Source organism: Anarrhichthys ocellatus, unplaced genomic scaffold (assembly GCF_004355925.1).
Source record: "Anarrhichthys ocellatus isolate YVR2014 unplaced genomic scaffold, GSC_Weel_1.0 scaffold22, whole genome shotgun sequence".
Lineage (NCBI taxonomy): Eukaryota > Metazoa > Chordata > Actinopteri > Perciformes > Anarhichadidae > Anarrhichthys > Anarrhichthys ocellatus.
This window is the reverse complement of record NW_022280052.1, coordinates 2,848,891-2,862,315: the sequence shown is the minus strand read 5'-3', so window position 1 is coordinate 2,862,315 and position 13,425 is coordinate 2,848,891. Positions and strand designations below refer to the sequence as shown.

Below are 13,425 nucleotides of genomic sequence, written 5' to 3'. Positions count from 1 at the left end.
GATTATGATGAGACGACAGACAGCCGAGACGGACGGGATCAATGATTATGATGAGACGACAGACAGCCGAGGAGGACGGGATCAATGATTATGATGAGACTAGACAGCCGAGAAGGACGGGATCAATGATTATGATGAGACTAGACAGCCGAGAAGGACGGGATCAATGATTATGATGAGACTACAGACAGTACAGAAGGACGGGATCAATGATTATGATGAGACTACAGACAGTACAGAAGGACGGGATCAATGATTATGATGAGACTACAGACGGTACAGAAGGATGGGATCAGTGATTAAAACACTGGATTCGATGTCGGGCCGGGTCAAAAGTACCTTCTCAACATTGTACCAACAACACCGATTGTCACAGTCGCCCACTTTTCTACGACAACAGACCATTTGTCAGTTTTACAACTGTTGAAAAAAAAGTTTGTTTTGAACAGAAAGTTCAAACTAACTCATTGACGTTCAAGGTTTTTTTTCTACTACTTTGCATGGTAAATTATTTTTAAACTCTTAATTCTGCAACTGTTTCATGCATTCTGATTTCTTCATTTTTTGAACAGTATTGTGGGGTCAAGCACACCCTACAGAAATTAAAGCCTTAAGAAAATATATTTATATATTCTATGTACTCCTGAGTGTATAATAAGCCACCATAAACATAGACAAAGGCCATGCCAAATAAAAATAAATACAGTGCGACACTGAAACCACCCAAATGTTAAAAAAATACTCTGTAATTATTGATTTTTTTTGTCATATCTCCCAGAACTAATTTCTCCTGAGCATATATCCAAAAAATGAAGTCAGCTTCACCTGTCATCTTATCCCCTTTGGTATTAGTATCATAAAAACTTCTGTTGCCTTTTATATAAATTTAGTGTTGCAACATTTGCAGGGCAAAATAAAGGCAAAAAAAACGTAACTTCAACTTGATTCTTTTTGTAATACTTAACTGGAGTGTAAGTTTTGAATACCCGGTACGGTGTCACGCAGAGAGCAGCTTTTTGCCAAGTGTGCTGGACCGTGTCCAGGACAGCTGACCCCAGACCAGAAGGGTCCTTCCCTGTCTAACCTGCTGCTACAGGAACCTCTCTGCATCTGCTGTTACACGCTGCAGCTGTGTATCTGGGCTCGTGACATATTGTGTTGCAATCATGCGGTCTAGGTGTATCCTTTCTTTGAAATCGACCTTTTGATTTGTGGCTGTTCAGACTTTTTGCCAGTTTTTGTCCGTCGGACATTTCGATGACTGAAACATACATTTTGTGTTACGTGTATGTACATATATCTGTCTTAAAAAGGCTCAGACTCTCCTTTCCAATAACATTACATCTCAGTGGTCTATAACACTATGTTTAACTTAATTTTGGGCAATATTAGCAGTGCAACTGCTCAAATGACATTAATATAAAAAGTTTCTGTGCATCTGATAAATCGTCTTTGTCATGTATACGGGTTGTTTAACGGGTTGAATACAGACTTGAAAATGAACTCATCTTGTGTGCCTGCAGGTTAACAGTTTTGGTTGCATTGCCGATTTCATTGTCCAATTTTAGAGTTAATACTGCTGATTCCTCCTCAAATCAGACCACATGCTACCAGAACTGTAGTTTCTGCCGTTGTTATACCATACTCACATGTTCGTGCTCGTTAACGGACCTTACATGTAACAATGTAAGACCACAACAACCAATACGATATCACCATTCTTCAGCCACCCTCATCTGCTGGCAATCACGACGATGACTACATGGACGATGGACATGAGCATATAAATAGTGACTTATACTAGCTGCTGCTCAAAGCTAAAACGCTTACAGATTTGTCGATATCAGCGCAAGCAGCAAATACTTCCCGAGTGGGATCAAATCCTGTAATTACAACATCCTGGGGACGAGTGTGAGATGGACTGTTGCATGCCATTTCAAGGATCTCTCTTAGAATAAAACACTTGAAGCTAGTATAAACATATGATTATGTCATGACGGATTAGGTGGTAGTTTCTGTATTTCAACCTGTGGTAGCCTCCGTAGACTTGTGTGGATGGAGCAAGCCATCAGCACCACACACAGTCCTCTTCCTGGGATTAACCAACTCTGCATATGATGTCATCTGGGCTAAATCTGATCTCTGCTCCAACACAGCTGAGAAAGATCAGAATTGACCTATGCGACAGGATGGAGTAATCACCACCAAATGAAAGGGAGGGGGCAGTGAGTAACAGATATGTAACAATAAACCACGGCCTTCACACTTTGTGCTGCATATCCTTTGAGTTGCTGACTATTGGTTGGATAAAACAGACAATTCAAGGAAGTAAACATGGACATGTTTCACTTTGTTCTGACATTTTATAGACGAACAATCAATTGATCATGAAATAATTAAATAAAGATGTTAGTTGCAGCCCCACAGTCAAGTCTAATAAATTGTTATTTTAATATTACCATTGGTAATTCACCAATATTTTAAAATTATTGATTTCCCACATTACTTACTACACATGATGCCATGTTGTGGTGAAATAGAAAAGGGGACCCTGTAAAACAGACAGCTGCAATGATGTAATGCAACACTTATAAACACATATGTGTTGTTTATCATATGTAAAGCCAATCTGACATTTAACGTGCACATATGTATGCCTATGTGAGCCATATTCAGGGGAACAGACCCAGCACTATGCATGAGGCCCAGAATAGACCCTGACCTTTGCCTGACGCCCTGTAAACCAACTCACAATATGCAACCGGCAATGTGACTCCACTCATCTTAGACAGAGCAACTCAAACGTCTAAATAGTGCATCTCTACTCAGCAGCCTTCACAGGGGTAGTAATGATGTTAACTGTAAGGCTAAAACAAATGGAAAGGATGGGAAGTGTGTGTGTGTGTGTGTGTGTGTTTCTCCATTCATTCAGTCTTTATGATCAGAGCTGTCTTTGGCTGCGAGGTGGTGTTAAGGAGCGAGTGGTGTCAGAGAGCAACAGCCGGCCGGCGTCCAGCACTTCTCCTGTTTCAGCTCAGATTTAACACACCCAGATGGAGCCATCAGCTGCCTCCCAAAATGCAGAGCGATAACCTAGCACTGGTTGAAATCAGCCAGAATTAGACATCAATTGAATGTTCTGGGGAATTTGAACAGAGGGGGGTAATTGTGGCCTTTGACCCAGGTTCACTTCATGTGCCAATTGAGACGAATTATCGTGATGTAGACGAGACGATTAACATCGATTGTGTTGAAATTGAATTGTTCTATTTCGAAGGTGCTGAGGAAGAGGTGTGGTGCAGCTAATTGAACGGCGAGATGGCCTTAGGACAGTTAATAGTGTATCACGTCAACTCATTGTCAACACTGAAGATGGCTTCCACAGAAGGTCAGATACAATGTCTATTATCATTATCAGGCCGAGGAATGCCCCCCCCAGAACCCGGTTCTAAACGGGAACCGATAAGATAGTAGTATCTTCGGAGTATCGATAAGGTCCGGAGTTAAATGTTGTGTTTAATACATAGTTAATAAGGGAAGCAGCTGTGTGGTTGAACTTTATTGAGTCCCATGCTGCTAAGGAATTTTGTTTATTTTGTACAATTGTTGTTGGCATTGAAATAGCCTAGTCTACAATAGTGAGTTATTTAAACATTGCTGCTCAAGAACGACTATTTGTTTACATAAGAATAATAAAGCAATGTTGATTATTTTCTTATTTGTCTTTTTCTTTCACAAAACAAACAAGAGTTTTGATAAGGAACCCAATCGATAAGAGTACTAGTGTCGATAAAATACTTAATCAAGCCGTGGGCGGACCTAAGGGAGCTGTCATCTACTTTTCAAAATGATTCTGAGTGAAAACATTTCTTCAGATCGTTTTGACATATGGAAATAGGTATGGACTCAGGAAGTTGAAAAGGCTTCTGTCAATTTAATACATCAGCTTTTATGTCAAATGTGGCTCTTTAGCAGCAGGTTTTATAGTCCGTGGAAGGCAAACACAGCACAGTGTTGCCAGAGATCTAAACAAACAGGCAGGGGAAGTTCCACTCTTGTGAACACAAGAGGCAACTCTCCTGTGTCACTGAATACTGGAACGAGGCGTGGCATAAGTTTGTATTGTATTGTGTCGTACTCATTTGTTTAACTTTGAGCTTGTACATAATATAAATATTTTCTATTGGGTCCTGACAGTTGGGGATTTTATCAAAAATCATCTGATTTGGTTATTTTGGCTCTTGTTTGCCACTTTAATTATGACGCTTTAAAGACCGTTATGAAAGGACAGTGTAAACTCATGGCAGTCACCTCAATCACAATAGAGAATGTGTGAGAAACTTAACTCTTAAATGGAAAATGTGATGAGCTTTGCCATGAACTACGATGTACACTTACAAGGTATAATTACACAGCGCTTACTGCTCTACAGGCACGCCCCCCCTTATTCAAACCTATTGTGTGTTCGGTCACAATTTGCACTGTTTGTTGTTGTTGTTGTTGCTACTCAGAAGTCAGCAACATTTAGACTATCCTGTGCAGGTTTTGTGACTGATACTAAATCATCCATAAAGCAAAAACGTGTCTGTGTGAACATACTGTGTTGTAATGGCTACTGATTCAGAGGATTAGCTAGTTGACTGAAGGTAGGCTTTTACATGCTGCTGACATCAAAGGATTTATTCATGCAGCCTGCCCAAAATGCTCTCTGGAGAGCCCGAGCAGAGTATGGAAGAACTTAAATCGTCAAAATGTCACTTTAATTCCAGCCAAACATGCTGTCGGCGCTTTTGTGCCTTCGAAGTTCTTTGACAACTGCCTCATTGCCGACTGGTGTAAGCTGCTGAGGTAGACTGCAACAAGAGTTGCTTATCATGCTTCAGTGGGAGGCAGTCAGGGGAGTTCAGTACAACATCTCAGATTTCTTTCAGAGTATCACGACTGACCGGCACCGCAAATGGCTTCACTCACATTAACAACCTGACTCTTGTGCCTCTGCATCAGTGACTCAGCCAGCAAAAATAAAAAAAAGTCTGCCTGACGCATTCCAACGTCCCCCATACAGTATATAGGTGCTCTTTGAGAGCAATACACAACGTTTATTTATGAAATACTACAAGCATCATTTATCTTTCTTTTGCCCCCTTGGGAGCAGTACTCCACAACAAGCTCACATGATTGCCTCAAAACATTGTTTTGGCCCACATGTTATCTGCCAATCAACACATCTAGCAGACATGCAGCTATATCAACAATCATCAGGATCAGATATCTGGCAATGTGTAATCCCATCATTTACTCTCCTTATAACTCGGTTTGGTTCTTTACCAAGTTTGAGTTTTTGTCATGTTTTTTTTTTTTTGAAACAGCTGCCTGGTGCAACTGTAAACAACACTGATGAGAGCAGTGAGACTGAATCCAACAGTACATTTGCAGTCTGGTAAAGCAAAAGAATAAGCACAAAGATGCTAAAACAAGCTGTAGAGCTGAGGGGAACTACGGAATCCGGTGATAATTGTCTGTGGGTTATCATTTGTGCAGCTTTAAAGATTTAACTGAAATTCCATTCACTTTTTTACTATGCACCAGTTTTTATTAACACTAGACTACAAACCTAGCTAGCTAACTGGATTGTCTCTAACTTACATGATGCACTCAGCTCCTTTCCTTAGATAACAACAACCCTCTGTCTTTTTTGAAAAGAAAACAACAGTCTTGTTTCTTTTGAATAAAAAAGTCTTGTTGCTTTAGCTGATAAAGTCCACAGGCAACACTCGTCATTTCAGCCGGGACCATCAAGTTCACAGGCTAAAAATAAGAAGCCCGGACTACCATTGTATTTTTTGATGACAAAGGGCAATTTCAAGTCTGAAATCCATCTGTGCTTTGAACAAGCCAACATACATCAGGTAAAACACTGCTCTGTATGTACATGGCTGGCACACAATGCACAGTAGGTCTCTGTGTTTGTCTCCCTGTATGGTCACTCCAATATCGGACCACCCTCCCTTAGCTATGGGAGGCGCATTTTGTACAATACGTCCCAACACTGTAACATTCACTTATTACACTCCTCCCATATGGGGATGATATTACAGCCACTTGTCATTCTCAAAAGTGTTTGTCGACACAATGAGGCCTCCAATTGGTTTATTACTTATTACTGATGGTACCAGCAGCATGTCTCACAGGCACCTCCTGTCTGTCAAAGACCAACTACATACAATGGGGCTATGATACAATACAAGCTGTAAGATAAGATAATGGTAGAGAGAGACAGAGAGAGAGCAAAAGCATTTAAATAAAAATAGTATAATTCAGTGATGAGATCAACATTTCAGGGAAAAAGAGGATTAGATGATAATTTTCTCAGTGGACAGTTATGTCATCATGCCAGGGGAGTGCATTGATGGCAATAGTGGCTCGTTTCTATGTTAAGCCTCGACAGAAAGCAGACATTAAATGCTGCCGTTTCTTTAAGACACTGGGATCTCCCCTTGAGAGTACAGCCTGCAGTGTACATACAGCAGTGGCTATATGGTCCTGCCTCCATCACATAAGTGTTTGTCAGTGTGAGAAAGCATCCAGCTGAACCAAAGACTGAACCACTGTGTCTCGACAAGGCCTGCTAACAAAGAAGACCTTTCAGCACTCTGCAGTTTCCCCCCCTTCTCTCTTGCTTTCTGCAGCAGCATTCGCAGCAGTTTCAGATCCACTGACAGAGGATCTTGTGCACTGGCCTGCCATACGTCTCTATCTCTGCTATCACATGGTGGAGCAGGGCGACACTGGCTTTCACCTTTGTCCCAGGTGCAGGCAGGCTCCACCCACAGGCCCTGCTCTGAGAGTTGGTACACAGGACACTCAGCACATAAAGGCACCAGCTCAACACTGAGTCATCATTATGTGCTGTCCTGCAGAGGCTGCCATCTACAATTGTTGCAACAAAGGAGAAAGATTAAACTAGTTTCAACAAGACAGATAACAAATCACACTTCGACATCTAAACAGTTTCCTGGTAGATCAACACTTCACCAATCACAAAGTAATAATTGACATACTTCCTTAGAAGTTTATCAGTTAAGAATCTACTTGATTTTAATGACAAGGGGAATATTGGAGGAAGTATAGTCAATGTTAAAAGGGCCCGTCAATTATTTTTTACTTTTTTTTTTGTTTGTTATCACAATAGAGATGCATATGCAGCCAGAGGGTGCGACACTCCTCTTCTCCCCCCCCGGTGTTCTTGTCCTATACTTTGCCAATAATTTAGCAGAAACTCTTCATGTCAAGCATGTGTTAGCAGATGCTCATAGATAGCAGAGCTGTTTTGAGTGTTAGTTAGTCCATAAGGAAGAGTACAGTCACTCTGATTCTGACTAAACACAAGCCCTACTGGACAGGCAGCGACATTCACTTGCTTACCCCAGGGAGCTGTGTATTCAGGGACAGACAGAAACATGGACAGACAACTGTCAGACATTTTGGTGTTAGCCCAAGAATTGACATGGGAGAAGACCTCTCCATACCAAGCGTAAAAACACCAGCGCATGGGTCGAAAACTACTTCGAAAATAAGTCAAATTTGTATCGTTTGTTTTGAAAATAGAAGCCATGTATATGTATATTAAATTAGGCAATTAGCGTCATTAATGTAACAATAAAACATTAATCACCACCTGAAATTAGTCCTCAAAATGAAATCATAATTAATCCAGAGTGCTTGCCCTACTACTAGCTGGGCTTTTCGTGCTTGTTGACACCATTAACTCACTTCCTATTGTCACTTTTACATTCAAATAAACGCTGGGTCCAATAAGCTACAGGATCCATGGAGCAATGTTATGGCCCCAATGCCAGATCCAGATATAGCTGGACACCATGGGGATAAAAATACCCAAACAGATGGGAGGGTTCACAGGCAACAGGGAAGAGGCAGCCAGCAAAACTAGAGATTTTAGAGAGGCGAACTGCAATTACAGCTGTTTGCTAACCTCTGCCTTCTATGTGGTTAGCAAAGCCTTCAGTGGATGCCCATTCAGAGATAATAACCTTGCTGGGAGATACGATGTGGTGGAGATGACGCCAAGCCCACCATTCAGCTCCAGTAGGACTACTTAACTTGAGTCCGAGTTATGCCGTGCTTATATTAAGGCATTGCGAGAGAGAGAGAGAGAAAAAAAAACATCTGCCAGTGATCAAAACGCTACAAGTGGCAAAGAAAAGATCTGAGGAAGAGAAAAGTTGATGTGCGGAGGAAATGGTTGAGTAGTCACTACCTGGAATCTAACAATCAGAAAACAAAGAGGCCCTGACATTTAATGTGGTTTCTCACAGCCTGTCTAAATACTACTTAACCAGTGGCTCTGAAAAAAGGGAGTTATATTATGTATATGATTGATTGCTCATAGGGCCTGGTGTGAGAATATTAGAGGGAGAGCTTTCACAAGAATTGACATTAAGTCCCTATAACTGTAGGATAGAGAGGGAGCTTGAAGCTTTGGCTTTTACAAAGACTATTTTTACATTTGAGAAACCTTCCAAGGCATGAATTTCAGTCCAGAGGACAGCAAGTAAGTCATACCACACTTGTTTACAAACACCTCGAGGAACTAAAAAACGTTAAAAGCTAAAAAATGCAAAGTTAATTTCAGCTTGCCAGCCCTTCGAAAAAGAAACAGTCAAGATATGATTTAAGATGTTATCCAATCTAGTCGTCTTTACCGCTTTGATAAACACAAGCAGAGAATGGTTGACTCATTAACAGTACATGCGGCCAACCTGTGGGAGGAGGGTGTGGCTGACAGTTTACTTCCTGTCTTTGACTCTCTTAGGTCAAAGAGTCCACAGCACTAGGAGAGTAAGAGTCTTCACATAGGATGTGGGTTGATATTAAAAATATACCAGAACAGTAATGTAATGTACATAATACGTGAAATTGTGAGTTCATTTTTTTTCTGTTACTTCACCAACCCTGAGAATGCACTTACCAATTTGATGGCCACATATTCATTAGTATAGAGATTTTTCCCCAACCGCAGCTCTCCAAAGTTCCCGCAGCCAATTTTTTTACCCACACGGAAGTTTGGGCCAACCATAAGAACTCCAGAATTGGTCCCCGAACTCCGGCCCCCATGTCCAGTCCTGCTGCCTGTTGTCTTAGACATCTTTTTCCCTTCCTCTGTCTCTCCCTTGCCCCCTCTCTTATCAAAATCCATAAGCTTGTGATACCCTGGCCTCTCCACGGTTATTCTCCAGCCATGCAAACCATAGAAACTCCAGTAACGACAGAGGATACTTTAGGGAGGGGTAGGGAGACAGAACCTCACAGGACAGAGGAAAGGTGTTGCTGTTAAAATGTGCAATGGTTCAGAAGACACTTGAATGAGCTGAAGTGCGCTGTGTGTCAATCCGACAGCTCTTCTGGAGAGTGCTTCCCTTTTTTACTTTGTGTTCCTTGTTTACTAGAGGGGCTCCAGCTCCAGTCTCAGAGTAGCATGTCCCTGCCTGAACAATAGGCAGGTTGTGCGAGGACGTGCCCACAGACACACATACAATACTAGTCATAAAAAAGCACTCCGAAAGCCAGCTACTGAATCCACAAGGCCACGTTGGAACATCTCCTGGAGTTCCTCATTCCTTCTGGTCAGCCTTCAGTGACACAGTGAACACTCTCCATGCTGCAGGGCTGCATCAGACGTGGCAACCCAGAGTCAAAGACAACAGCGACGAGAAAGATGGGTAACCAATGGGTTTGATGTTAGCTGGGTATCTGAAAATGCAAAAACAGATATAAATCAGTCCATTTTCTGTAGGTAAAACATGGATACGATAATGAAAATAATCGTTTGTTGAAGCCCTAATTGTAGTGCTGTAACATGGCACAAGTGTCTCTTTTCCTGATTTAAAAAATATCAGATTTTCTCCATATCACCCAGTCCTATGTTTAAACTTTTTTTTTTCTTTATGAAGAAAACAATGTTTACTAACTGCAGATGAGATGCCATCTCTCCAGAAGCTAAAAAGCACTAAAAGCATAATGTGTGAAGCAATCAATAAAACCAAAATATTGGAAAACTTAATTATCTGTTCTCATAACACTTCATGGTCATGATTGATGAAGAGATTAAAAAATTAACCTTTTACTTGAAGATCAAATTATGTCTACTGTGGCTGTTCCTCACTACAGCTGAAATGAGATCTTGCTCCAGACCGGCACAAGGCAAATTCAATAAAGCAATCAATATTAGCGGATATATTCCAAGGAGGACCTAAGGCTTGAAAATAAAAAAAGATCTCTTTTACAATTAATCTATTCTTTGAAAGCCCAAAACACAGTGCCTTACAGGGATTCTGTAGATGCCCAATGTATCCAATGTTGTTGAAACACTAATGACCTCAGCCTTTAGGCTCAATCCTAAACAGCTTTTTCAGATGTATAGATGTTCAGATAAATACAAAATAAGAAAGAAAAAACATCTTCACACTTCTTGTAATAAGTAATAATACACATCCAACAGGTAAGGATTAAAAAAGTAAAAAAATGACAAGATTCGGAGATACGCCATACACTACAACAGACGCAATTTGAGGCACAAACTTCAATAATAGCCAATCATTTCAGTTATCATCGGTGGTGTAACTACACCATCTCTGTGCCGCGTTTTGCCAACAATCACATGTGGACGACTCTGCCCAGAGAACAGGTAATTCAGGCACTAGCAATTGGCAGCTACTCTTTCCTATGGAAAGGCACTTACACGGATCAATGACTGCTGTAATGTTTCGACTCATCATTAGATTTGCATCATTGGGAAGCATATTAAAAGGGAGATTTGGATACGGCCTACACTACAGCTAGTTCAGCTGTGTGTGAACTAACACAGCCATCACAGGATTAAAATACAGTACAATCAGACATTATACTGATAAGTGAATGCTGTTGTCCGTAAAATATTCATTAAAATCTTTACACATGATACCTTTGTGATTTTAATTTGTTCTACCGAACGTTTATTGCACAAACAATTGGAGGGATGACATTTTCTTGAGACACGGTTATATTAAAATTAAACCAGCTACAGCCTGAAATGTTTTATGGTGCGAGTTACTAAACAACACACAACCCAATGAAATCCCATAAAAAGCTTGAGAATGTCTGTACTCTTTCATCAGTGCAGTTGGCACGCCTGAGAAAAGGAACACATTTGTAAAGCCAGGTATGCAATCAATCATTACAATGTCTGTCTTCCTTCTAGCATGCTGCATGGCGATACTTACTGTCAGAAATGAGAAGAGACTAGCCTGCTTGGTCACAAGATTTGGAAGCACAATAAACGAGGTAGGTAAAAAGCAAAGTCTAATGGTCACAACAACCATTTAAATGGTAAAATGCACTACAACAAGCACTTCATTTATCAAGGCGACACAAAAAAGCACTATTTTAAAAAACAAATATGATAATCATTGAATATGAGAAAGGATAGAGGTGTCCCTAGAAAACAACAAATAGATCAAGATCTAAATAACTTACTGTCTCAGGTAACTTTTTGGCCATCTTGGCCTACATAAAAAGACTCTCATTTCAGGAAGTTATGCATTGTTTTTCATGTCAACTGACTGAGTAGTAGGAGGCACATGCAATACAAAGACAAACAAAACTGTGAATGATCTCACCGAAACCTAACTTCAGCATACTACAAGTTCATGTTGTAGTCAGTTCAGTTCAGTTAATAATAACACGACGCAAGACAATTTCAAAGCATTAGAAATATGAATTCAACTAGCTCCCAACAAAAAAACTCAAATAGACAATGAACACTGGCACCTGCACCAGATTGACAAATGTTCTTCTCCCGTGGTAAAAAAAAAAAAAAGATCTGCCTTTTAGAGTTTATATTAATGCTAATAGCTAATAATGCTAACAGTAACTGGCTTAGTAACATAATGGTAGCGGCTGTCATTTTACGCTAACAGTTAGTTTAGGGTGTTTCAAGGTAACCGCGTCCTCTCTTTGATCGCACAAAGTGTGTTTTACAATACAATATGAGAATAACCGTCGACCAGTGTCATGAACCCAGGTTAACGTTACTATCTGGTGGACAAGGCCAGATACTGTGAAGCTATCTTATAGCGTTAGTTAGCTCGAGCTAGCTTGATATCTTCAAGCCTGTTCTACTATTTTCTAGAACTAGGTAGAAACAGCATTAACTAAGTAAATGAACAGAGTAACGTTAGAAGTTTATCTTGACGTTGCTGCTAACGCTAAATAGAAATGTCCCGTAGCAGTAATAAGCTAACCTAGCTAGCACCAGAAACACCGTTCCTCTTGGCCCAACGCCTGATAAAAAACACACCTTACGATATAACGTCAGCTAGTCTGTTTACAACACTGTACCATAACCACACAATCTATTAACCGTTAACGAAACCATGTCAATTGAACAAGTCAAACCCGGACAGAACATAAAATATTCATTGTGCAACATTAACCTGTTAGTTAGTAAATGCTTAATAACTGACAAATAACGTCCCAAGCGACGTTGTAACTAATTAATGTCCCTGACTGGAGTAACGTTATGATACAAGCGGTAGTTGTTTCACCAAAGAGTTTCGTTTTCAGAGTTCAGATTCCAGCTATAGCCATTACCCTGACCACTGCTGGGCAACTCCTTAATCCTGAACAACCGACGGCAGCCTGGGATCTCTTACCGCTTAGCTCACTAGCTAGCTACTTAGCAAGCTAACGCTAACACACGACATATTAGCACGAACGTTAACGTACCGCGAGACGGTGTCTTAAAAACAACGGTTACGAATACGTCTCTGTCGCCAAAGGAGAGCGGGTTACCTTTACATGTCAGCTATCGAAACGCAGTCGAAGTCATGGTTCTTCGTGTGTGGGTTTCGTTCTCATTGCGTTACTCTTGCCCTCAAGTTGCTATGATTTCGCTGTTGTCTCTTTAAGCCTATCTCAGCCGCCGATACCCCGACAGGCACCGCGTCACGCCGGCTCACTCTGCGCTACGCTGAGGAACGTGCGCAAATGGTTTGAGGAATACAGAAAAACATCAGGCGTGCGTATCTTATCGGGGAACTGCACCAAAACTGGTCGATTTAGTTGACATATTTACACTTATAATATAACTGAGATAGACTGAAGATAAGATGGTGTGAAGACATTCAAACATCTACGACCTGGTAAACGTGTAACACAGTTATATGTTTATATATTTATATATTTACCACAACTCAGGGGGTTATTGTCCTAAATATAATAATGTCAAACATGATTCTTTGACATTTGTAGCCTATACTTAAGTGTGACCGCAGTCAATCTTTTAAGTCATCAGAGCTCAAAGGAGTATTAAAATGTTGTACTTAAAGTAATACCCAAATGTAGAAATACTCTGTTACAAGTAAAAGT

The 13,425-nt window shown here is 40.6% G+C and overlaps 1 protein-coding gene across 5 annotated transcripts in view; it reads right to left on the bottom strand.

The window, feature by feature from the left end:
- Positions 1 to 13,006, bottom strand: part of csnk1g2b (casein kinase 1, gamma 2b) — a 32,478-nt gene extending 19,472 nt beyond the window's left edge. For 2 of the 5 annotated variants that reach the window (XM_031859489.1, XM_031859490.1), the window contains exons 1-2: positions 12,850 to 13,004; positions 8,990 to 9,771 (exon numbers count right to left, since the gene is read on the bottom strand). In XM_031859489.1, coding sequence (XP_031715349.1) covers positions 8,990 to 9,217 — 228 coding nt within the window. In that variant the 5' untranslated portion in view covers positions 9,218 to 9,771; positions 12,850 to 13,004. The other 3 variants (XM_031859488.1, XM_031859486.1, XM_031859487.1) reach the window with 3 other exon arrangements.
- Between the last annotated feature and the right edge of the window lie 419 nt (positions 13,007 to 13,425).